Source organism: Triturus cristatus, chromosome 11, assembly GCF_964204655.1.
Source record: "Triturus cristatus chromosome 11, aTriCri1.1, whole genome shotgun sequence".
Classification (NCBI taxonomy): Eukaryota; Metazoa; Chordata; class Amphibia; order Caudata; family Salamandridae; genus Triturus; species Triturus cristatus.
The window spans coordinates 1,094,987,268-1,095,011,263 of NC_140594.1; the positions used below are offsets into that span (position 1 = coordinate 1,094,987,268).

Here is a 23,996-nt window from a genome sequence, read left to right on the forward strand (position 1 = left end):
CAACTTGGAACTGCATGGCATCTCCTTTGAGGTTGCCCATCACCATGGAACAAACCACATCGAAGCTGGCGACAAGCCTCATTCCCAATTCAATAGCCGCCCCCGCCCCATGGTTCTCTTGAACCTTTTTGATGACGGAGGGTAGTACAGACATAGACGGAGTGCCATAGCACTTCGAATAGGTCGCCGCAAAGACCTTCCCCCAGTTGTCACAATCGGCTATGTCCGGGACCAGGTCTTTAGGCAAAGTAATGGTGAGTATCCTGTGTTTCTCCACAGGGCCAGTATTTGGAAAAACTGCTTCCAGTTGATCGAATTTCTCAGCAAGCCAATAGGGAAATTCATCCTTTCTGGTGGGGCGCTTGCCGACCACTGAATTAACCATAACAGGACTAATAACCACTGCATGGTGGTCCGTAGGTTGTCCCGCAACAGCAGGTGCCCCCGCCTGCACAGTGCGTGACACGTACTGCACTAAAGCCCTATGTACAGTAATAAGGGCAGTGTGGAGCACACGCAACTCAGCCACCGCCACTGTGAGATAGCGGGGATGAGGCGTAAATCTGGATAGCACCGGCCATGTGGCCCCTGCAATAGACAACGGGCCCATTCTCGCCGGTGTAACCGCATGGGGAAGGGCGCCATTAAACCAAATAGTATGCTGCCAGGCAGAGATAGACATTTCTTGTGTCCTATATGGGGTATAGACCGCAGGGATTGCAGTGGCAGTATAGGTGTGAAACGTATCATCGTCATCCACCGCCGGAAAGGTCACCCATGAGTAAAACAACTCATACGGGTATGACGCATCAGCACTGACCACAAAAATAACAGCCATCCCTTCATCAGGCACCCCATACGTCATCAAATGACGGCACAGAGGTGTACGACTATGCGCGGCAATATCAACCGCCATCAGGACACACTAAAGCGTAACAACGATATCAAGGGTAGCACTGGGGTTCAGGAAAAATAACCTTTTTAATGATCAAGCTTGAAAGAACCTATTAGTCGAAACCTAGGTAGGTTAAACCGTCACTCCCGTCAACCGGAAACCAGAGTGAGGGTGTTGTGGACTAATAAAAGCACTACTAAGGCGTCTCCAATAGACCAAACGTTAGGTGCACCATGTTGCAGGGATTCTGCTTATGCACAGAACTATGCGCAGGAACCCAGGACCTCAGAGAATTGTGGTGTACCAAAAACTCCCCTCAGAACCCAGAACCCCTTTTCCGACTAGCTTAGTGTCCCATTCGTTATCCGAGATCTAGCTCGGCGGTCCCAATGTATAGACAACCCAGAACAAGCGACTTAGAATATTCTCAGGAATGGTGGGAATCAGAAATACCTTTTCGTTATTATTCTCATATCAGTCCACAACAGAATAATCAGAGACACAGTTAAAGTTAAAAGAGTTTAATTTATAAACCTCGCGTCCTAAGATGCAGTATTTTGGCTAACATAAGCAGACAAATGGTTAAGATCAGAACCATCAGCATTGTTACAATACCATAGAAAATGAAAGGAGCAATCATAATAAAATGACAGTTGAAAGCAGCCACCCTCCTTTCGCTAGTAAACTAATAGTATTATTATTAGACTATTAGAAGGTCTCTAGGCTTGAATTGGGAACCCCATACCGTATAGGTCAGCTTAGTGGAATCACATCACAGGATCAGCTAGGCTCTCTCCTGGGAACACTCTTCTGCCGACTGACTCTAAAACATGCTGCACTGCAATATTAAAAAGCACTCGTCTTTCAGGTATCTGCAGCTGCGTGCATGTTATGGCTAAATAGTGGTACGATCAACCTGAACACAACATGCACCGTCTAGTGACCCAGACTCGTTCTTTACACGGTGTACAGACCAAGGTCACTGCTCACTGTTAAGGATGTTAAACAACAGACAGTTCTCATGTGAAGCAAAGTCGAGTAAGCATTTCTTAATTAATAACATGTGACTACAGTGTCGCGTGCAAAAGCAGCAGAAGCGGCAAGATGGCTTTCTAACATCTAACGCGGTTGTGCTAACTTAGCATTGTACATAGGGAGATAGGTATCATCACTACATGATGAATGCTTTCCAAATTTCCAAAATTGAAACTCTAAATGTATTCTTTAATTAGCATGGAATCTATATATGAAACAAACTTTAGTATCCTTTTCTCTGGACAAAGGGAGTTTTAAAGTGTCTTTGAGCACATAAAAGCTACATCAAAAAATGTACTTCATGTTGTAAATATGCAGCACTAGAACAGAAGCTGAAGAGCTTCTCTTGTTTTGTGATTCTTAAAGTGTATTATGAAACGTGTCTGATTTGCATGAATGCAAAGCAATTTTCAGAGTCAGGACTACAAAGCCCCCAGTGATACCTTAAACCTGGCAGAGCTGCAGGTTCAGGGATCACTTTAAAGAATCCTTGCTGATGGTAGTCAAGGACATCTTAAGGGAGACTAGCACTGCTGTTTGTGAATTCATTTTTGAGATCTGCAAAAAGAGGAGAGAAAATGGAGCATTCCTATGCAGTAGAGTATTTGACAATCACATTGGTATTTGAGGTGGTTGGAACACTCACCAGTGCATTCATTGTGGTATTCAATCTCTTGGACTGGGCTAAAGTTAGAATGCTGAGCACCTGCGATCTCATCTTAGTGGCTCAGGGGTTTGCATCCGCTTGCTATCAGTGCACTACAGTTGGACAATCTTACATTACTTCGGCATGGCCAGGTGTTCATGGAATGAATGTTTCTTTCGTCCTAACACAACTTCAAATATGGTCTGGTCTCTCCGGTTCCTGGTTTACTGCCTGCCTCCATGTCTTCTACTGTGTGAAGATCGTAGACTTCAACCACCACATCTTCGTCTGGCTAAAGCTGAGGATCTCAAAAGTGGTGCCCTTCCTGCTCCTTGGGTTCTTGGTGGGGACACTTGCTCTCAGCATCACTTCATACTTGGGTTCATATGGAGAATACCTCAACAATGGAGCAACTAATCACACAGATAAAGGAACTGTCACTAATAGTGCAGTGAATTTGAAATACTCTTACCTCTATGCTACTATTGGTGTCTTCCTACCTCTTGTCATTGGCATTGTCTCTATGAAATTCATCCTCATGTCCCTTTACAGCCATACTAAGCGGATGAAAGAGAAGGCATCGGGGTTCAGCCAACCGCAACTGGAATGCCATTATGGGGCTGCACGAATGCTAGGGTCTCTCCTTTTCATCAACATTTTATTTTTCATTTCTGATGTTTTCCTTCTGTGTTCACAAGATCCTTTTCTGAGGCTTATTTTTTCAGCCTGCAATAATGCTTTTGTGACTGCACAATCCACAACCTTAATTCTGGGAAACACCAAACTTAGGCAGGGGCTCTGGAATATGCTCACTTCTTGGAGAAAGTGAAGAGATCATGCAGCAAATGGATCTCTGACGTAAAGATTAAATCAGCGTCACTGTGCACTGAAAAAAATATGACGTTATTATCTTTGGGTACAATTTTGATACATATATGGTGGCTTCCAAGATAAAGGCTAGTACAGATGGGATTTTGTAGGTGTTTGAACAACTATTCAATATGTCAAACTGAAAAACAAAGTCAAATTGATCTTTAGAAATTTCTTGCTTTTTCGCTTTTTGCATTTCTTGCTTGTATTTTCACTAAGATGTATATTTATATATATATATATATATATATATATATATATATATATATATATATATATATATATATATATATCCTGAAAGACTCTTGGCGCTGAGGAAGGCATTATTAATGCCGAAACGCATTCGCCAATATTGTTAAAAGCTGAATAAAGAAGCCTCCCTACTCACCCCTGCTGTGGCTCTACTCTTTCCTCGGAGGAGTCTTGGTGATGTGTCGGCGCGCATGCCAGAAGCGCTCTTTAGAGGCCCCCGCATCGTGAAGCTGGCCTTGGTTTCGCTGGCATCTGCTGTGGCAGACTTCTTCGTGTTTCCAGGGTACTGGAATTACCAAGGCCCACCACTGAATTCGGGAGGAGATGGGGCGGTGTCGGAGTCATTGACTCTGCGATGGGCGAGATGGATTACCAGACTTGCCCCCGCCGAATGGAATCCTGATGCTCGGAGGTTGATGCGGTTTGGGGACCTAGGGGGGCACCGGAGTTCAAGCAGGACACAGGTGATTGATACAGACGACATCGGGGTGCCATACAAATCCGCATAAATATCGATTTACCCCCACAGCACCTACCAGGACAAACTATTGCATTCTGGGATCTGCAGTGCGCACGCACCAGGTGTCCTGCAGATGGTATGCTAAGACATTGATCTTGGGGGGCGGAGCGGACCAGAACCAATTGTTTTGGGGCAGTAAGTTTAAAAACACGATGACGCCTGCATCTCCTGAAAGACTCTTGGCGCTGAGGAAGGCATTATTCATGCCGAAATGCATTCGCCAATATTGTTAAATGCTGAATAAAGAAGCCTCCCTACTCACCCCTGCTGTGGCCTCTACTCTTTCCTCGGAGGAGTTTTGGTGATGTTTCGGCACGCATGCCAGAAGCGCGCTTTAGAGGCCCCCGCATCGTGAAGCTAGCCTTGGTTTCGCTGGCATCTGCTGTGGCAGACTTCTTCGTGTTTCCAGGGTACTGGAATTACCAAGGCCCACCACTGAATTCGGGAGGAGATGGGGCGGTGTCGGAGACATTGACTCTGCGATGGGCGAGATGGATCACCAGACTTGCCCCCGCCGGAAGAAATCCTGATGCTCGGAGGTTGATGCGGTTTGGGGACCTAGGGGGGCACCGGAGTTCAAGCAGGACACAGGTGATTGATACAGACGACATCGGCGTGCCATACAAATCCACATAAATATCGATTTACCCCCACAGCACCTACCAGGACAAACTATTGCATTCTGGGTTCTGCAGTGCACACGCACCAGGTGTCCTGCAGATGGTATGCTAAGACATTGATCTTGGGGGCGGAGTGGACCAGAACCAATTGTTTTGGGGCAGTAAGTTTAAAACACGATGACGCCTGCATCTCCTAAAAGACTCTTGGCGCTGAGGAACGCATTGTTCATGCCGAAATGCATTCGCCAATATTGTTAAAAGCTGAATAAAGAAGCCTCCCTACTCACCCCTGCTGTGGCCTCGACTCTTTCCTCGTAGGAGTTTGGTGATGTTTCGGCACGCATGCCAGAAGCGCGCTTTAGAGGCCCCCGCATCGTGAAGCGGGCCTTGGTTTCGCTGGCATCTGCTGTAGCAGACTTCTTCGTGTTTCCAGGGTACTGGAATTACCAAGGTCCACCACTGAATTCGGGAGGAGATGGGGCGGTGTCGGAGTCATTGACTCTGCGATGGGCGAGATGGATTACCAGACTTGCCCCCGCCGGATCGAATCCTGATGCTCGGAGGTTGATGCGGTTTGGGGACCTAGGGGGGCACCGGAGTTTAAGCAGGACACAGGTGATTGATACAGACGACATCGGGGTGCCATACAAATCCGCAGTGGACCAGAACCAATTGTTTTGGGGCAGTAAGTTTAAAACACGATGACGCCTGCATCTCCTAAAAGACTCTTGGCGCTGAGGAAGGCATTATTCATGCCAAAATGCATTTGCCAATATTGTTAAAAGCTGAATAAAGAAGCCTCCCTACTCACCCCTGCTGTGGTCTCTACTCTTTCCTCGGAGGAGTTTTGGTGATGTTTCAGCGCGCATGCCAGAAGCGCGCTTTAGAGGCCCCTGCATCGTGAAGCTGGCCTTGGTTTCGCTGGCATCTGCTGTGGCAGACTTCTTCGTGTTTCCAGGGTACTGGGATTACCAAGGCCCACCACTGAATTCGGGAGGAGATGGGGCGGTGTCGGAGTCATTGACTCTGCGATGGGCGAGATGGATTACCAGACTTGCCCCCGCCGAATGGAATCCTGATGCTCGGAGGTTGATGCGGTTTGGGGACCTAGGGGGGCACCGGAGTTCAAGCAGGACACAGGTGATTGATACAGACGACATCGGGGTGCCATACAAATCCGCATAAATATCGATTTACCCCCACAGCACCTACCAGGACAAACTATTGCATTCTGGGATCTGCAGTGCGCACGCACCAGGTGTCCTGCAGATGGTATGCTAAGACATTGATCTTGGGGGGCGGAGCGGACCAGAACCAATTGTTTTGGGGCAGTAAGTTTAAAAACACGATGACGCCTGCATCTCCTGAAAGACTCTTGGCGCTGAGGAAGGCATTATTCATGCCGAAATGCATTCGCCAATATTGTTAAATGCTGAATAAAGAAGCCTCCCTACTCACCCCTGCTGTGGCCTCTACTCTTTCCTCGGAGGAGTTTTGGTGATGTTTCGGCACGCATGCCAGAAGCGCGCTTTAGAGGCCCCCGCATCGTGAAGCTAGCCTTGGTTTCGCTGGCATCTGCTGTGGCAGACTTCTTCGTGTTTCCAGGGTACTGGAATTACCAAGGCCCACCACTGAATTCGGGAGGAGATGGGGCGATGTCGGAGACATTGACTCTGCGATGGGCGAGATGGATCACCAGACTTGCCCCCGCCGGATGAAATCCTGATGCTCGGAGGTTGATGCGGTTTGGGGACCTAGGGGGGCACCGGAGTTCAAGCAGGACACAGGTGATTGATACAGACGACATCGGCGTGCCATACAAATCCACATAAATATCGATTTACCCCCACAGCACCTACCAGGACAAACTATTGCATTCTGGGTTCTGCAGTGCACACGCACCAGGTGTCCTGCAGATGGTATGCTAAGACATTGATCTTGGGGGCGGAGTGGACCAGAACCAATTGTTTTGGGGCAGTAAGTTTAAAACACGATGACGCCTGCATCTCCTAAAAGACTCTTGGCGCTGAGGAACGCATTGTTCATGCCGAAATGCATTCGCCAATATTGTTAAAAGCTGAATAAAGAAGCCTCCCTACTCACCCCTGCTGTGGCCTCGACTCTTTCCTCGTAGGAGTTTGGTGATGTTTCGGCACGCATGCCAGAAGCGCGCTTTTGAGGCCCCCGCATCGTGAAGCGGGCCTTGGTTTCGCTGGCATCTGCTGTAGCAGACTTCTTCGTGTTTCCAGGGTACTGGAATTACCAAGGTCCACCACTGAATTCGGGAGGAGATGGGGCGGTGTCGGAGTCATTGACTCTGCGATGGGCGAGATGGATTACCAGACTTGCCCCCGCCGGATCGAATCCTGATGCTCGGAGGTTGATGCGGTTTGGGGACCTAGGGGGGCACCGGAGTTTAAGCAGGACACAGGTGATTGATACAGACGACATCGGGGTGCCATACAAATCCGCAGTGGACCAGAACCAATTGTTTTGGGGCAGTAAGTTTAAAACACGATGACGCCTGCATCTCCTAAAAGACTCTTGGCGCTGAGGAAGGCATTATTCATGCCAAAATGCATTTGCCAATATTGTTAAAAGCTGAATAAAGAAGCCTCCCTACTCACCCCTGCTGTGGTCTCTACTCTTTCCTCGGAGGAGTTTTGGTGATGTTTCAGCGCGCATGCCAGAAGCGCGCTTTAGAGGCCCCTGCATCGTGAAGCTGGCCTTGGTTTCGCTGGCATCTGCTGTGGCAGACTTCTTCGTGTTTCCAGGGTACTGGGATTACCAAGGCCCACCACTGAATTCGGGAGGAGATGGGGCGGTGTCGGAGTCATTGACTCTGCGATGGGCGAGATGGATTACCAGACTTGCCCCCGCCGGATCGAATCCTGATGCTCGGAGGTTGATGCGGTTTGGGGACCTAGGGGGGCACCGGAGTTTAAGCAGGACACAGGTGATTGATACAGACGACATCGGGGTGCCATACAAATCCGCATAAATACCGATTTACCCCCACAGCACCTACCAGGACAAACTATTGCATTCTGGGATCTGCAGTGCACATGCACCAGGTGTCCTGCAGATGTAATGCTAAGACATTGATCTTGGGGGCGGAGCGGACCAGAACCAATTGTTTTGGGGCAGTAAGTTCAAAAACACGATGACGCCTGCATCTCCTGAAAGACTCTTGGCGCTGAGGAAGGCATTGTTCATGCCAAAATGCATTTGCCAATATTGTTAAAAGCTGAATAAAGAAGCCTCCTTACTCACCCCTGCTGTGGCCTCTACTCTTTACTCGGAGGAGTTTTGGTGATGTTTCAGCGCGCATGCCAGAAGCGCGCTTTAGAGGCCCCTGCATCGTGAAGCTGGCCTTGGTTTCGCTGGCATCTGCTGTGGCAGACTTCTTCGTGTTTCCAGGGTACTGGGATTACCAAGGCCCACCACTGAATTCGGGAGGAGATGGGGCGGTGTCGGAGACATTGACTCTGCGATGGGCGAGATGGATTACCAGACTTGCCCCCGCCGGATGGAATCCTGATGCTCGTAGGTTGATGCGGTTTGGGGACCTAGGGGGGCACCGGAGTTCAAGCAGGACACAGGTGATTGATACAGACGACATCGGGGTGCCATACAAATCCGCATAAATATCGATTTACCCCCACAGCACCTACCAGGACAAACTATTGCATTCTGGGATCTGCGGTGCACACGCACCAGGCGTCCTGCAGATGGTATGCTAAGACATTGATCTTGACATAATTCTCCCCTTCTGGAAAGAAACAAGCCGCACTCCAACAGTGGCATTCAAAATTTTATTGATGTTATGGCATCGGCAGTCCTGACGCGTTTTGGTCACATTGACCTTTATCAAAGGTAAGCCTGGGCATCAAAAAGAATAAAGTCCACATCTACAAACTACAGCCATTTTAAAGTGTTTGCCCCATAGTGGGCGCCCCGAAGGGTTGTTGCTTTGCATGCTGGTACTTGTGGTACCTTATTCAGTCAAACAAGTATAACCCTCCATTGGGTGATGCCGCTATGTCTGAAATTGCACCACACACACCGTTGCTCCGATAACCCCATATTTAGGGATTCAGGAGTCCATGCCGAAGTCGATCTTCGGTGGCGCACTACTGCCCACACTTGCTTTCATATATATATATATATATATATACACAAAACCAACTCCGTTCCTGCGGATTGTCAGTTTCTAATTTATTTTTAAATAGCATGATGTGTTTCAACTCCTTGCCTTTCTCAAATGTTGGTGACACACCTCATTTGGAGTTATTGCTGCATTCCTATTCGTGGATGAAAAGTATGTGTGCAAGGAGGAACGACTACACGTTGTCTCAACACTATATTTATATGAAATCCGTCCAGTGCAATTAAATAGGATGATGCAAACTCCAGAATTCTGTGCAGAAAGTGCTACTTTATTACAGCAATCAAAAACAAAATACAGTTGGCCGAAACGCATACATTGAAGAAAATTGCACACTACATCCGGTACCCGCCACGCTTAAGGTTGTCTGGGTAAACAAGGAATGCCATATTACACATATGTACATATATGTAAATGAGAATTGTAATCCACAGGCATGTTTCGAGAAAAGCAGCCCAATTGTTTCCTAACATTTCATTGAAAATAGACTTCTCCGGACAAAGAGGATTACTTAAAGCAGAGGTTCTTAACTTGTGGTCTGGTGACCCCTACTTTGTCTGTGAAGCCAACTGAGGGGGTACGCGACTTCTTAGAAAAATTAAATATTGTTAACAGTTAAATAATGAGTGTGTAAATAAAGAAACACAAGGAAAAACAGATTATTTTCAAACTTTCTTCAAATGTGAAGGAATTTGAAATTGGAGACTAAAAATTAAGTTAGTGTCCTCAGACTGATTGGTGGAAGCAGTGCAAGTGCATTAAACAGAATATAGCATGGATGTTGAGTGGCCTCAATTGCAATTAGAAAAGCTCTAACCTTACAATTAAAATTAACATTTTGATTATTTTTATATTTATTTGTTAATTGAAGAAAACATTTCATTATTTGTGTATTTGTTTCATGTATGCTTGTTTCAGTGTTTATGCTCTTTGTTTTTGTTCAAACCAATAAATTGGTTATGCTAGGGTCCCTGGATTCCAATAATGACTCAGTGGGTGTCCACAGATTCCTGCAATGGCTCAGTGGGGATCCCTAAATTCCGATAATGATTCAGTGGGGGGCCCAGTATTCCAGTAATGATTAAGCGGTGGTCCACAGACGCCAAAAGGTAAAGATCCACTGGCCTTGGTGAATGGAGTCAGAGATGGTGATTACAAAATGACAGCTAGGCACAGGAGTACTTAAATTGGACATGAGTTAAATCTGGATTTGCATCTTTTCAGATTGGCAGGCACAGTCTTGTGCAGTCCATGCACATTTTAAATTGTTTTGCAAACTGTATGAGTCTGAGCATGCAGTATTTTATCAGATGTGAAAGATACAGAATGGATATCCATTTACACCCAGTTTTTGTGGCAATTTTTACCTCAAGTTACCATTCCATAAAGTGATTGTCAGAGGCTTGCAAGCCTCGCAGCATTCTGTTTTCCTTAATCTATATCCAAAATCTGTTAAAACCTACTTGTACCTTCCATTCATTTTATTTGAAAACAATATTTCAGAACATCATTATTATTATTAATAAACATGGTGTGCACCCCTGCATGCACCCTAGAGGCACAAGGGCCCCCTCTGTTTCCTAATGGAGGAGAAGCTGCCATAAAACCCATGGCGGAGAGGAAACTCGTAATATGCTTGGCGGGACTGCAGGGGTCAGCCAAGCATATTCCTTCCTCTACACCGCTACAACACCGCCAGGGAATGGCAGTTCCTTGGCAGCATCCGTGCTGCAATGGTGGCTGGACCATGAACACTGCACCTTCGTGAGTATGGCAGTGTGCGGCCCGCCTTGCTTATTGTCAGGACCTTAACCATCATAAAATAAGCACAATATAATATAACATAATGATGCATTACTGAAACAGTGCACGAAAATCCCAAACTACCATTAGTGAAAAACACTACTATTAATACAGCTAAATATAGAAAAAAAAACACAGCCAACACTATAACTGACCTCTAGACCTCCCGCCTATATCCCCACTACTGTAAATCCCCTAAAGAAACATTTAAAAAGAAGTTAACTATTCTGACTTAGAGCAGCAACTTACTGCAACCTGGATCCTGTAAAATAGACACAAAATGACACAAATAAACTAGCAAATAGAGGTATTGGTAAAGAAGATGGCTACTAAATGAATCTAAAGAAAGACTATCTGCCCATAAAAATGAATGACAAATAATTGAAATGGATACATTTATGAAACATTTTTAAATGTATTAAACATGTAAAATATGTCAACAAATGTTAAATAATTATAAAGTATAATTTAAATAATAGCGAAAAATTATACAATTATTTAATATATACTGTAAAAACATATGTTAAAATTATTTTGAAAATATGTATATAAAACAATTTAGGAATCTGAAAAAATGTTAAACAATTAAAATAAGAGGAAAATGTATTACTTACAATGCAACTTAAATATGATGTAATTTAATTCAAAATAACTTTATTTGGTTCGAGCAGACCATAAAAGTTTAACATACTGTTACATCCTATACTTCCTAGTCCTGGCTGCTCAGCCTGCATGAGTATGATGTCATGGAATGTTGGGTGTGTGTGCATGCTTTGAAGGAGTGGGCAGTTAGACTGAGTGGGGCTGAGCAGCAGGTTGCTGCTCCCGGTGGGGCACCCTGTACCATCTTACATGAAGAATAAATCTACTTAACTACATCCCTGGCTCCTGGTCTACCTTTGACGACAGCACCTTTCTTCAGTTACAAAAATGGCGACGATTTTTAAAAGAACCACGTGTGAAGAACCAAGAAGTTACACAGGAACCAAAAGAAGATGGCCAGTGTACGAAATGAAGCCTTAATATTAAGCCTGCGCAACGCTTTGGATGCCCCACCGGTGTCTTTTCCAACAGACAGTCCACAGAGGTATGTGTTGGGCGTTGGACATACCGCCTGCTCACACACTACTAACTTTGAATGTTTTGGACACCTGATCCTGTCTAGCCATTTTACAGTCTGCTCACACTTTGGATGTTTAGCCATGGAATTTTAATATGACCGGATGCCTGAAATTTGCTGATAAGAATTGGATCGTTTTATTCATATGGGCAGCTGTTGTAATGTGATAAACCTGTTTTGATGTGCGGTGAACTGAATCCAGTTCGACTATTTGGCAATGCAACGGAAGAGAGCCTGAGAATTTAGCAACCTACTAAACATAGTCAGCACAACTTGGATGAGGATTTACAGTTGAATGTCGCTAAAGAACGTTAAGGTCCCTTGCCACAGGTTTGATGCTCGAAGTGTTAATTTTCGTACTGCGCAAAGTTTGACCTTGTGCAGCCAACCCTGCGTGTCATATCGGTGTGAAGGAAACAGATTGATAGTCTAAGAGTTGTGCCGGCTGTTTCAGGTAAAGAGTTAACTGACATAGTGAAAACTATGGGTGAGCGGACCCCCATTGCAGTGCCAAAACATTTACGGGTGGCACGGGGACTCTTAAAGACTTTATTTTAGTAGCGCGTGAACCGAGTAGTCGGTGCAAAGCTGGTTATTATTATTTAAATATTACCTGCTGTAGCACGCCTTAACTTTCAAAGGAGGCATCTATGACGCCTGGTTACTATGGAGCCACGAGCGGAGAAAACGACTTGAAGGTCCCGTGAAGCCCTCATGGAGAGCAAGCTGTTCTACCAAGTTGAGCTGTCCTGTGATGTCAGGAGAGCACGGCCTTGCCGTGAACCACCTGACGGTGCTCATTCCGGCGTGCTGCCATTTTGGGATTGGCGTTTCAGATTTACTTGGTTCCTGTTTCGCCAACCACACATCGTCGTCTCAATGCTGATAAGTGTGGACATCTCGTGGTTTTGATACAGCAAATACAAGGACAGAAAGCAGTGTCAGGCGTAGCAGAGTTAAACCAAAGCAAGCTACTGTCCTTGTGACACAACACCTAATGTGTGTCATCTTCTTGCGTCAGCATCGTTTACATGGACAGTGAATGCACGTTTGTGCCGTGAGCCACAAACGTGCATTCACTGTCCATGTAAACGATGCCTCTGCGATCCGTCTCTGCGTTTGTAACGTGCCGCCATCTTGTGGAGGTTTGCATTCATTGATTCTTTATGCCATACGTAATTTTGACAACCACGTTTTTTTTAGGTTGTCAAGGACAGTAAAGTTTTGGAAGCAGTGTTGTCACAGTCCAGCCTCGTGTGCGCTTCAACTGTTAACGCGATTTGCCCTCGATATTGCTGCATCTGATGAATAATTTACTAAGACTTGACTTGAGGGCTGCACTTGAAGAGGTTTTTTTCCAGATGCTGAGTTCCGCATCGGTGCATGGCATAAACATGTGGACCAGTGATTTCCTCTAAGTTATTTAGAAATTCACCGAAACAAGCAAGAAGAATTTACATATTTTATCTGTATAGTTAATTCATGTTGTACTGTGGTACTGTTATGTAAGATCCTTCAACCATAATTTTAATGTGAATGTACTTATGTATTGTTTTAGCAACTAATTTTATTTACATGCTGTGATTTTCTATATATGGTCTGGGGGTATGTATCGTGTTTTGTCTAAGCATGTTTTATGGGTCGTGTACCCCGTGTTGTATTTTTTTTGCTTTTGCCTCGCACGTCAGGGTTGCGTTGGCAGTGTCCCTCGCACGTCATGGTTGCGTTGGGAGCGTATTTCACACATCAGGGTTGTGTTGGAATGTGATTTGCCTCACACGTCAGGGTTGCGTTGGGAATATCCCTCACACATCAGGGTTGTGTTGGGAGCGTCCTTCACACGTCATGGTTGTGTTGTGAATTTGTTTTGCTTCGCACGTCAGGGTTGCTTTGGCAGTGTCCCTCGCACGTCATGGTTGCGTTGGGAGCATATTTTTTTTTGCTTTTGCCTCGCACGTCAAGGTTGCGTTGGCAGTGTCCCTTGCACGTCATGGTTGCGTTGGGAAGGTGCTTTGCTTCGCACGTCAGGGTTGCATTGGCAGAGTACTCAATAATTAGTTTTGTAGTTGTCGAGTGCATATATTTTATCTTTTACCTCACACATCAAGGTTGCATAGGTAGTGCACTAGCTATTAAATTGTAATGGTGGGCGTACATTACATTTTTGTTCTCCCTCGCACATCAGTTATTGTGCGTTATTACATCCTTACTGGAACATGTGCACGTTTTTCTTACATGTTTTTTTTAAGCAGAGGGAGATAGGTGTGTTGTGATGTTCTTCAGGGTGTACTGAGTAAATGTTTTGAGTGTATTTTCCCTGAAACTGTTGCAATATGTTTTGTTTGCACCCTGCATGAAACATGTGCAATTTTTAATGTGATCTTGCATGTTTCAATACCATTCTATATGAAGAACACTATTATTATGCTATATGTTCTTATCATCAATCATTTATCTCTTATCATTTTATTTGATCTTGTCGATCTTAATATCCTAGAATGCTAATTGATTGATGTTGTGATCTAGGTATGTATTTACTTATCTAAAGTGATTTTCGTGATCTAATCGATTTTATTTCCTAGTGACGAAATGTGATATTGTTCCTTCAATTTGCTTTTTGTTTGTTGTTTTAATTGTTTCTAAAGGAAGGAGATATGTTACATCCTATACTTCCTAGTCCTGGCTGCTCAGCCTGCATGAGGGTGATGTCATGGAATGTTGGGTGTGTGTGCATGCTTTGAAGGAGTGGGCAGTTAGACTGAGCGGGGCTGAGCAGCAGGATGCTTCTCCCGGTGGGGCGCCCTGTACCATCTTACATGAAGAATAAATCTACTTAACTACATCCCTGGCTCCTGGTCTACCTATGACGACTGCACCTTTCTTCAGTTACAAAACATACACACATAAAACTGTAAAGAATGTCATATCCAATTTATACAGTAATGTAACTAAGATCGCTAAAAGCTCAGAATAGAGACATTTGTGGCGCTGAAAAATTAAGCCTGCAAGGTCAGTGCCCTAAACCCAAATACTCAAGGCTCAGGACTGCAGGCTTTAGTACCCCCTATCAGCTTCCGTCGTATCAGTACATATTAAATTATTTAAAAAACAATGAAAACACCGATTTCTGTATTACAATTCATAACATTTTCTTATTGACAATGCAATTCTGATATATTTAGATATGGCAGTGCAAATAGAAGCGGTAGACAAAGAGTGTAAAAAGTTAAAACCATCCTGATAGGTACAAGGGCGAATTTCTCTCAAGATTGGGTTCAGAAATTTTGCCCTTGGCTCGTTATGGAGTTTGTAAAACAGCATAAAGTGCAAAGTGCTCTGAGCTGCTAAATTATCGCAAGGACAAGCAGTGAGTTTATCACTCCAACCTGACTGTTTAGGGAAGGCCACTAGAAAGTGCAAAGTGCAAAGACAGAATCCGGTCATAATAAAACGAGTCTCTGCGTTAATAGTGAAGGACAGATAAAATTGCTGTTGTGTGGGAGACAGTACTGAGTGACATTGCGTCCCCAAATGCCGACGATGCGTATTTGCCTCAGCATGGTATGCTTCTTTTATAATAGTTTTCATATTTCTATGAATGCTGGCAGGGTTGTCATAATAGTGCCCCAGGCCAATCGCGTTGAATTTTTCTCTAACAAAATGGAACCATGGGATCGCCGAGGCATTATCAAGGTTAATACAATCCTTGATAATTCCCTTGAGAGTGTTATGTCCTCGGATGTCCACATTTTAGCCCAGAGAACCAATGGGGCAATATTAATTCGGTCCTCTATAAATCCAACGCTACCTCAGAATGGCAAAAGACAGTGGGGGCACTTGTTGGGGTCATCAACAGCCTTTTTATACATTTATTTTCTAAAGTTTGTAACTGAATACTTTTATGATGTCCCCACATTCCTGCCCCATAGGTTGCAACAGATAGGCATTTCAATTTGTATAAAGTAATCAATTCTGTTAGGCTTGTGGCCTAATTTACAGGCGAAGCGAAATAGACCCTTCACTACCCGGCTAATATGCTGTGCCCTTGCTTTGACAAGAGGGTCCCAATTCAATTTGTTATTAAAAACATTCCCCAGATATGTAAAATTAGACACCTTGTCGATGGTCTTACCCTTTACAGTAAATTTTCTTGCTTTGGTTTGATTGGGGCCACACACTATGATATAAGACTTATTGTACTTCTAGGTCCAGTGCTGACATAAAATCGGTAAAAATATGCAAAGATTGTTGGAGGTTATTGGCTGTTAAGGCCATTAAGACTGTGTCATCCGCATATGACAACAAATGGACCGGGTTGCCACCTATTCTGGAGAAGTCAAGTGCCTTCTCTGTTAAGAATGCCTCTAGGCAATTTGTGTACAATAGAAAGAGAATAGGGCTGGGATACACCCCTGCCGAACACCTTCTCTGGAGACGATTGGCTTGGTCTTCTCCCCTCTACGTCAATATTGTATGGCAACAGTGGTGGACACGTGCAACCTACGCAGGAGAGTGATAAGAGCTTCATCAATCCCCATTTTTTCTATCTGTGCCCTTGATAAAAAATGAAAATAGTTTTATTTATTTATGTATAAAAGTGTATTTTTAAGAAGAAATGTATGTTTAAAAATGTAAACCTATACATTTAATAAACTTTGAAATAAAACAGAAAATGTGTTACGTTTTAACTCTATTAAAGTTTTTTTATTAATATTATTTGTTACAAACATACAACTTGTTTTTTTACTTATATATCTAAACACCGTCTATACTAATTACATAACATAAACTATTCTAATAGTTACAAATACTATTTAAACAAATGCTTTTACACTAAAATGATTAAATAAAATAATAACAATCCTAATAAACCATTTTTAAGAAAGTGTTGGACAGTAAAGGAGGGGCATTTACTATTCCCTCCCCAATCTAAACCAATTTGATTAGTCTATTAACATTCCAATCTAACCCAATTTGGGGAAGGAGTTGAACACTACAATGAGTGGCATTTACTATCCCCACTACTATCGTAATCCAATTTGGGGATTGTGCTCTACACTAAAGAGGTGACATCTACTATTCCAACTTCAAGCTCCCATTCCATATATACCAATTTGGGTAAGCTGCTAGACACTAAGGAGGTGCCACTTACTGTTCTGTTCATGAAATGCACACAGATACTGTCATTAGGGTATAGCTTACAATAACTAAGTGGTATCGGGGCATTGTGAGCATCAGGGTGTTGCAAGATGTCTCTTGGGTAAGTATAGTCTCCTATGGCAAGTCAATTGTATGGCATACAGTACTGCAATGTCAATAGTTTTGGCAGTGTAGGTTACTCCTTTCAGATCTGTTTAGTAGATCTCTAGTCTCCAGCCTGGATGTCAGTGAGTTGTTGTGACACGCCATGTTTAGAATTTCCTGCTCAACTAGTCTATACACATACTTGTGTGCTGGTACCTGACTCAACTGCTACTGTTTTAGCTGGGGCCTCTGTTTATTGGAAGAGATAATAGCTGGAATCTGTCTTTGCCAATGTTTTTAGCTCTGAGACTCAATCAGGACTTGCCCAAAAGTTCCAAGTCAGGCAGCACATTTCTGGGTCGGTGCACTCTCGAGCTTCAGAGCATATTGCCATAGTGGTACACCGACCTCTAATTCAGAGATATCGATGTAGGCCTTTAGCCTGTTATGGCGTGACATTGCGGAGTAGGACATAGTACAGGTGTGGCTGCTGTTCAAGCTCCTGTTTGCTTGCATTGCCTGACAGATAAATGTGTTATGGCAACACTCTCTGTGTCTATTCAATCTCTTGCAACATGCTTCCATGGGGCATGCATCCCTCGCTGCCCTGTTCCTTTTTGGAGAAATATTCTGCACTAGTCTTACACAGAGGTGATATATTGAACATGGTCAGCCTCTGCCTTGCAGCCTGCTTTCTTCAACAATTTTTCCAAATCAGCTATAAGTAGAGACCAAGGGGTATATTTACAATAAAATGGAGGACCGTGGGCCAGCTCCAAAATAGCTAACGCCACACTCCATCACTTTAGAAATGCAGGGATGCGCTGTATTTGCAAGGGTGTCTCCTTTGAGGGAATGATTGTTTATGTGCAGAAAGGGACAGCTTCCTGCACATAAACAAATATTCATGGTGTGTTGCTGTTTCTATGCATGCTGTATAATGCAGCACACATAGAAACATCAAAGAACGAGGAGAAATAAAGCATTCCTCCTTGTTTCACCATGTTAAGACCAGGTTTTCTCAGGTCTAAGTTTTAGCCTTGTAAATAGGGGGCAGCTAAATCAGTGGGTATTGTGGTGGAACGCCCACCGCAGCACCCGTTGCCCACTCTTTTCACGCTAAGTATAGTGTGACAGGGTGCCTTTTTTACAAGGCGGCGTTAAGCCATGTTAAGTGGCTTAACACTGCCTTGTACATGAGGCAAAGCATGTGGTGATAGGGGCTTGTAAATATGCACTCACATTTCTTACTCAGACCAAAGAAATATTGACAAAGCATGATGCTAAATGCCTCTAAAATATTTTTTGCACCTTTTACAACATCCAGCTACTTTTACAAAAAGTAAGCACTCTGCAAAGTGCAGGCAGGCCCACCTTACTAACTGTACCCACGAAATCCGGTAAACAGTAATCCGCAAACCTATGCATTACTTGAGGATGATGAATTTTGGGCAATTATCTATCCTGTAAGACTACATGATCATTTGTTGTACCTGTGAGTAATGAAACACTTTTCTCTATGGATGGGCATATCTGAGAAAACTATGCTATTTATATTTTATGGAATTTATTAAAAATGAATGTCCTGATCTATTGCAGATTATGTGAACAATTGCAAAGAAAGTGATTAAAAAATAAAATATTAAATAACATTTCAACAATGTGATGAGGTAGAGAATTTGCCTTTCTGTGTGGTCCCTCAGCTTTTTCCTTGAAAAAATGATATACCTTCTTTATTGGTTGTTCAGAGGTGGAATCCAGGATTAGGACTTGCATTTTGCATTACCACGCAGTATTTTAGGTTGAAATTAAAAAGAATTTTCAAAATTGACAGCAAAAATGTACCTGTGGGATGTTTATTTAATATTTGGTTTTATATGAGTCATTTATTTTTCCTACACTCACTCTTGCACTCAATTTTTGCACCTCAAGTTTTGGGGACAAGGAGGATGACCTGGATGACTTGGCTATCTTTACTGTGGCTGAGATGAAAGCCCTCTGCGAGGAGATGAAGCTCAAACTGAGTTTGAATGCCAAGAAGGGGGAGTTTGAGAAAGCCCTCTGGTCATAGAAAGAGTCCCCCCAACAACAGATTGCCTCAAAGGAGTGGAAGGCTATCACCCCAATGCAGAAAAGAAGATGACCACCACCTTTGTTTACAGGACAGGGAGCAGTGTATCCTCTCGCTGTCTCACCACCTCATAAACTAGAGCTGGCAGACAAGTGGGATGAGTGGACCCTTAAGCTTAATTTGGCAACCGTTGAACTAGAGGAGATGCAGGCAGCCCTGGAAGCTGAGAAGCAAAAGGCAGAGAGACAACGCTGTGGAAGAAAAGCGGGCTACCCTTGATCTTGAGGAGAATAAGGCTTAACAGGGAAGATGGGCAATCTGTATGTTGATGAGAAGATGGTAGCTGTAGCTCTGGCTGCTGAGGAGAAACAGGCAGTAACAGATGTTGCACTGGAGAAGACAAAATTAGCCTTAGAGGAACTGAAGGCCACACTGAGGAGCCAGAAGTGAAAGAACTTGCAGTCCCAGTGAGGATCAGTCTAGTTGGTGAAGGTGCAAGTTGTAGTGTCATGCAGGTTAGCAATTACAGAACCCTTTTGAATCCCAATGGACTCCTTAAAACTGTCAACAACAGCTGGAACCTCATTGGGTATACCATATCCAGGATGCACTACTGTAAGATACTGTTTTAATGTGTTACTACAGTTTTAATGCAAAGATTGACATTTCTCTCCCAGAGATTTTGCCGTGGTTCAAGCAAACTGCTCATACATGTGTTGTCGTTGAAGTACAGAATTAACGCGTAGTGCATGTGGAGTCAAAGTGCACCTTCAGAGCTATAAAGTAGTTGAAGATATCAAAAGCATCACAGGGAGATCTACACATAATTCTCCAAGAAACTGCAGGTCAGGCCATAAGGGAAAGATACTGCGCTGCTACGCAATATAAAGTCATAAGGTATAAAGAGTGTTAACGTTGAAGGCAAATACGTACAGAGACAGAAAAGAAGGGCTGAAGACTACATTGTCAAATATGATTAAAATGCAAAAAGCAATGCTGACAGAATAATTGATAAAAAATATACTGTCATTGCACTTACCAGAACCTCAATAAGTAGAGCTCTACGACCTCATGTGGTGGGCGAGGAGTACCAAGAAGAAGCACAGGGGTTGTGCTTACTGATGTGCCCAATACCTGAAGTGGCACACCACCAAAGCTGATAACACATATCAACGTGGGGGGAGGTCTAAGGGAAGTTTAAGCAAAACAATAGACCAGCAGGTTGTGTTTCCCCTAACAACAATTATCAAAACACTAATACAACCTGGGTCTGTGATTGAGCAAAGAATTAACACAAAATGGTCTAGGTGAACCCCATTCTCAACGTGACGACTCTATAGGAGAGCACTCCCTTCAACAGGACCCATCAATCACTTAAGGTGGTTAATTGTTATTATCATCTGGGTCTGTGTACTCCAACCAGCAGGACCAGTTCATGAAGCAGTGATCCGGTCACTAGCATAGAAGGAGCAACCAAGGAGGATTGTCACCTGATCTCTCACGAGTATTGTCTTGGATGAGGTACTACCCATAGATCAAAGGTGGGAGATCCTAAAAGTCAGCAGTAAAATTATAATAGTGAGATTTAAAAATGGCTAAGGGTGCTCAAAATTTCTTTAATAGTAGAGGACCCCTGTCACGTTTAAAAAGCAAGATGGCAATATGGCATAAATTAAATTGACATTATGCTATTGTCCATAGCAAGTACGGTTAACATGTTTCTGCCCTCAATCGATCAAATGTATCTGGGCTTTCGTCAGGACCTACATTACTGCTGTGGTTTTTTATGTGAAAAAACGTGTAAATAAAATATTTACCACCAAAGCTGCCTGATGGCGGCTCAGAACAACTCCAGAGGTCTCTAGAAAGTGAAGGGTTTTTTATGGAGACCAAGAAGGAGGTCACGGTTACCCAGACTGTCCAGGATGACTCAGAGATCAATACAAAGAGGAGCCTTAGAGATGACGCAGATAACACAGGTTCCAGTGGACAGCAGACAGAATCTGAAAGAGCTCCACCCTCAATGTCAGCCACTCCCACAAATAGTTACAATGCTGCCACTTTCCTGAAACCACCTTCACCTTTAGAATCCACCAAAAAGTAATTATTGGTGATAGATGGACTCCTTGGATAAAGATATTTGATAATTTCATTGATGCCCTTGAAGAGACTGATAAGTAAAAGTAGGGCTGGGATGTAAACATCGCTCCACCGGTTGGAGTTCACAGAGTTTTGCCACTCCACATGCGCTCTGTTTGGGGCGTGGAGTTCAGCAAAAACTCTGCCAACTGCATCTTGGATAAGTTTACCGTCTCCGACCCCTGCTTTTCACCATGTTCGGGCATTAAAGAACATTAAAGGGCTGGACAGAGACTGGGCTACATTGATTTTATGCTCAATGGCGGGGCAAACGTGCAACAATGTGTCCCCACATGTCGGCTGTTTGTCCTGTGACTACATGGGGTGTTTTGGTAACCTGTTGAACTTGGTAATAGACCCTGAGCTTCTCCAGTTCTTTGAGAGCACATGACAAAAGGAGTTCTCAAAAATCTAAAACCTTTTAATACACAGAAATGAAAATAAACAGAGCCAGTGAGAGCAGAGGGAGGGTCTGACTGTTCGGTAGAACAAGGCAACCGGCGAACTAGAAGGCTGCCATTCCATTGCTAGAGAACCATGTAAGGGTACTGCTACATCAGACTCGTGTTGGGTCATGATTGTGTCTCAAAGGTTTGTAGGATGGGGACAGAGTCAGTTATTGTGAGGCTACTGCTTTGGAAAGGCCGCTAGGGCTGAGGACGGTCAGAAATCTGACGTGCTCAGTGCAGAGCAGTGCCTCTGAAACCGGAGTAGTCATTTGGTCTTCTTTAACATGTGAAGTGATTGGGTCTGGCAAGGTCCCAGCTATGCTAGGTACCGGTCTGAAACATACCAATGTGCCAGTCCTCTTGTGAACTAGTGTGGAACCATAAGCCCTGTGGCATCTAAAAATACCTTCCAACATGCGACTCGTGGGAAAGACACAGGGCCCAGCTGCTCCCATGGAATGGGCCCTCTGAGCCCAAGCGGAGCACCACAGCATTCTTGTGGACATGCACTCCCATTCACTCAGTCAGGACCCCTTCTATTTCCAACAGTTGTGCAATTTCTGTTCAGTGGGCTTCTGCGAGGCCTCACAAATATTGCACAAGACAAGCTAGCCAAGGGCTCTAGTGCATTTATCACAATCACATGCTTTGTTACCTTTGGATTTCCACTTAGACTGTGATGGACAAGAGATATTGAAGCCCCCTGCTGCATTGACTTTGCGTGCACTTTGTCTGTCCAGTTTCTCCTGGGCCTTCACACTCATGCCTTGTCATGTAGAGTGCCAAGGTGCAATTACCTCAGTCGCTTATTTCGCAGTGTCAAATAGAAAGAATCCTCCTATGTGGTATATATTAAGGGTACCCCCATTCTCTCAAATCTGACAGAATACAAGTTTAATTTTCCTAAAATCACTAAATGGTATATGCCTTACCAAAATAAAATACATGACTGTGGGTGTCAGAGATATCGTGCTGTTTATCCAGCTGGGTTCACTTGCATGCACAGGTTCCTGGGTGTGGCTTCCCTAAGTTTGTAGGGCTGGATGCAGCATGGAGCTCGGTCTTCCAGTTCCTGGTCTGGTGTGTGAGCGCAGTGATAATGCACAAAAATCACACAGCACTTGATTGGCAGATGGCACAGCATAAAACAGAAGCAAAGTTTTCATCATGTCTAGTGCTTTCTTCACCGAATGCTCAAAGACGATGCGCCTGGACTGCTGGTCACTTGAACATTTCCAATACCTATTATCTACATCTCTTCAAATTGAGACTTTACAGCATGAACAACAAATCATTACTACGCATCATGGGGGATTTAAGGGATAATCCTGCATCGATTTGAGACTCTGACCTCTGCAGCTCTTACTGCCGTTGTTAGCTATTACAACCTATGTAACTTTTTAATGTACAGCTTTGCGACATTTGCAAGCGCAATGTTGTGTTCTCCTGCTTTATTTGATGGTCACTCTATAACCCGTCAACATATATCCCTGGGTTGAACTTCTTTTTGACCCCTTTTTGTACAGGTAGTTGTGCATGTGCAGTAGATCTCATTCGCTCCAAGCTGCCTTGGTGATGCAAATTGCAAGTTGAGTATTAGTAACTTAAGAAGGAGTTGAGCGCAGAGCGAGGGAGAAAAATCAAATTCGCAGAACCTGGGTCTGTTCAGCTGGTGGAAATATCAGGCTGGAACAGAAGGTGCACCACGGCCAAGAAGGCATGGTAAGAAGACATACTGCTACTGTCATTTCGGTTGTGCCATGGCAGAGTCAGTCTCAGTGTCAGGCCAAGTCTGCCACAATCTAACTAGCTTTTAAGAGGCATTAGCGGAACATGTTGAGAAATCGCCTACCTTTTCCATCAGTCATTCTTTAATGTAGTGGAGTTAGATATCATAGCCAGCGGTCAGAGTGAGAAACGTGCTTGAACTGAGATGTGCAGTGACAGGATGAGCGGCTTTAAGTGGTGCAGGTTTTTAACAGAAAGTAGAGCGAGATGGGAATGAGTGTCAGGTTGTGGGCCATGTCACTCCGCCAGCTTGCAGAAGTCGGTGGAATTTGGCGGAGGTTTTCATGATTCTCCGCAAGCTCCAATCAGGACTATGAAAAAGATTATCAATAATCTCAAAAATCTTGCTTGTGAAGGTATCTTTGTATCTCAAGTT

General features: G+C 44.0%; 1 protein-coding gene across 1 annotated transcript; it reads left to right on the forward strand.

The window, feature by feature from the left end:
• The first annotated feature begins 2,508 nt into the window (after positions 1 to 2,508).
• Positions 2,509 to 3,405, forward strand: LOC146786055 (taste receptor type 2 member 9-like). Its single transcript, XM_085633147.1, has one exon. It carries the CDS (start codon positions 2,509 to 2,511, stop codon positions 3,403 to 3,405), a length of 897 nt encoding a protein of 298 aa, XP_085489273.1.
• Positions 3,406 to 23,996: the final 20,591 nt, after the last annotated feature.

Coding starts and splice junctions, on each gene's coding strand:
- LOC146786055 (XM_085633147.1), top strand. CDS start 2,509: ATGGAGCATTCCTATGCAGTAGAGTATTTGACAATCACATTGGTATTT.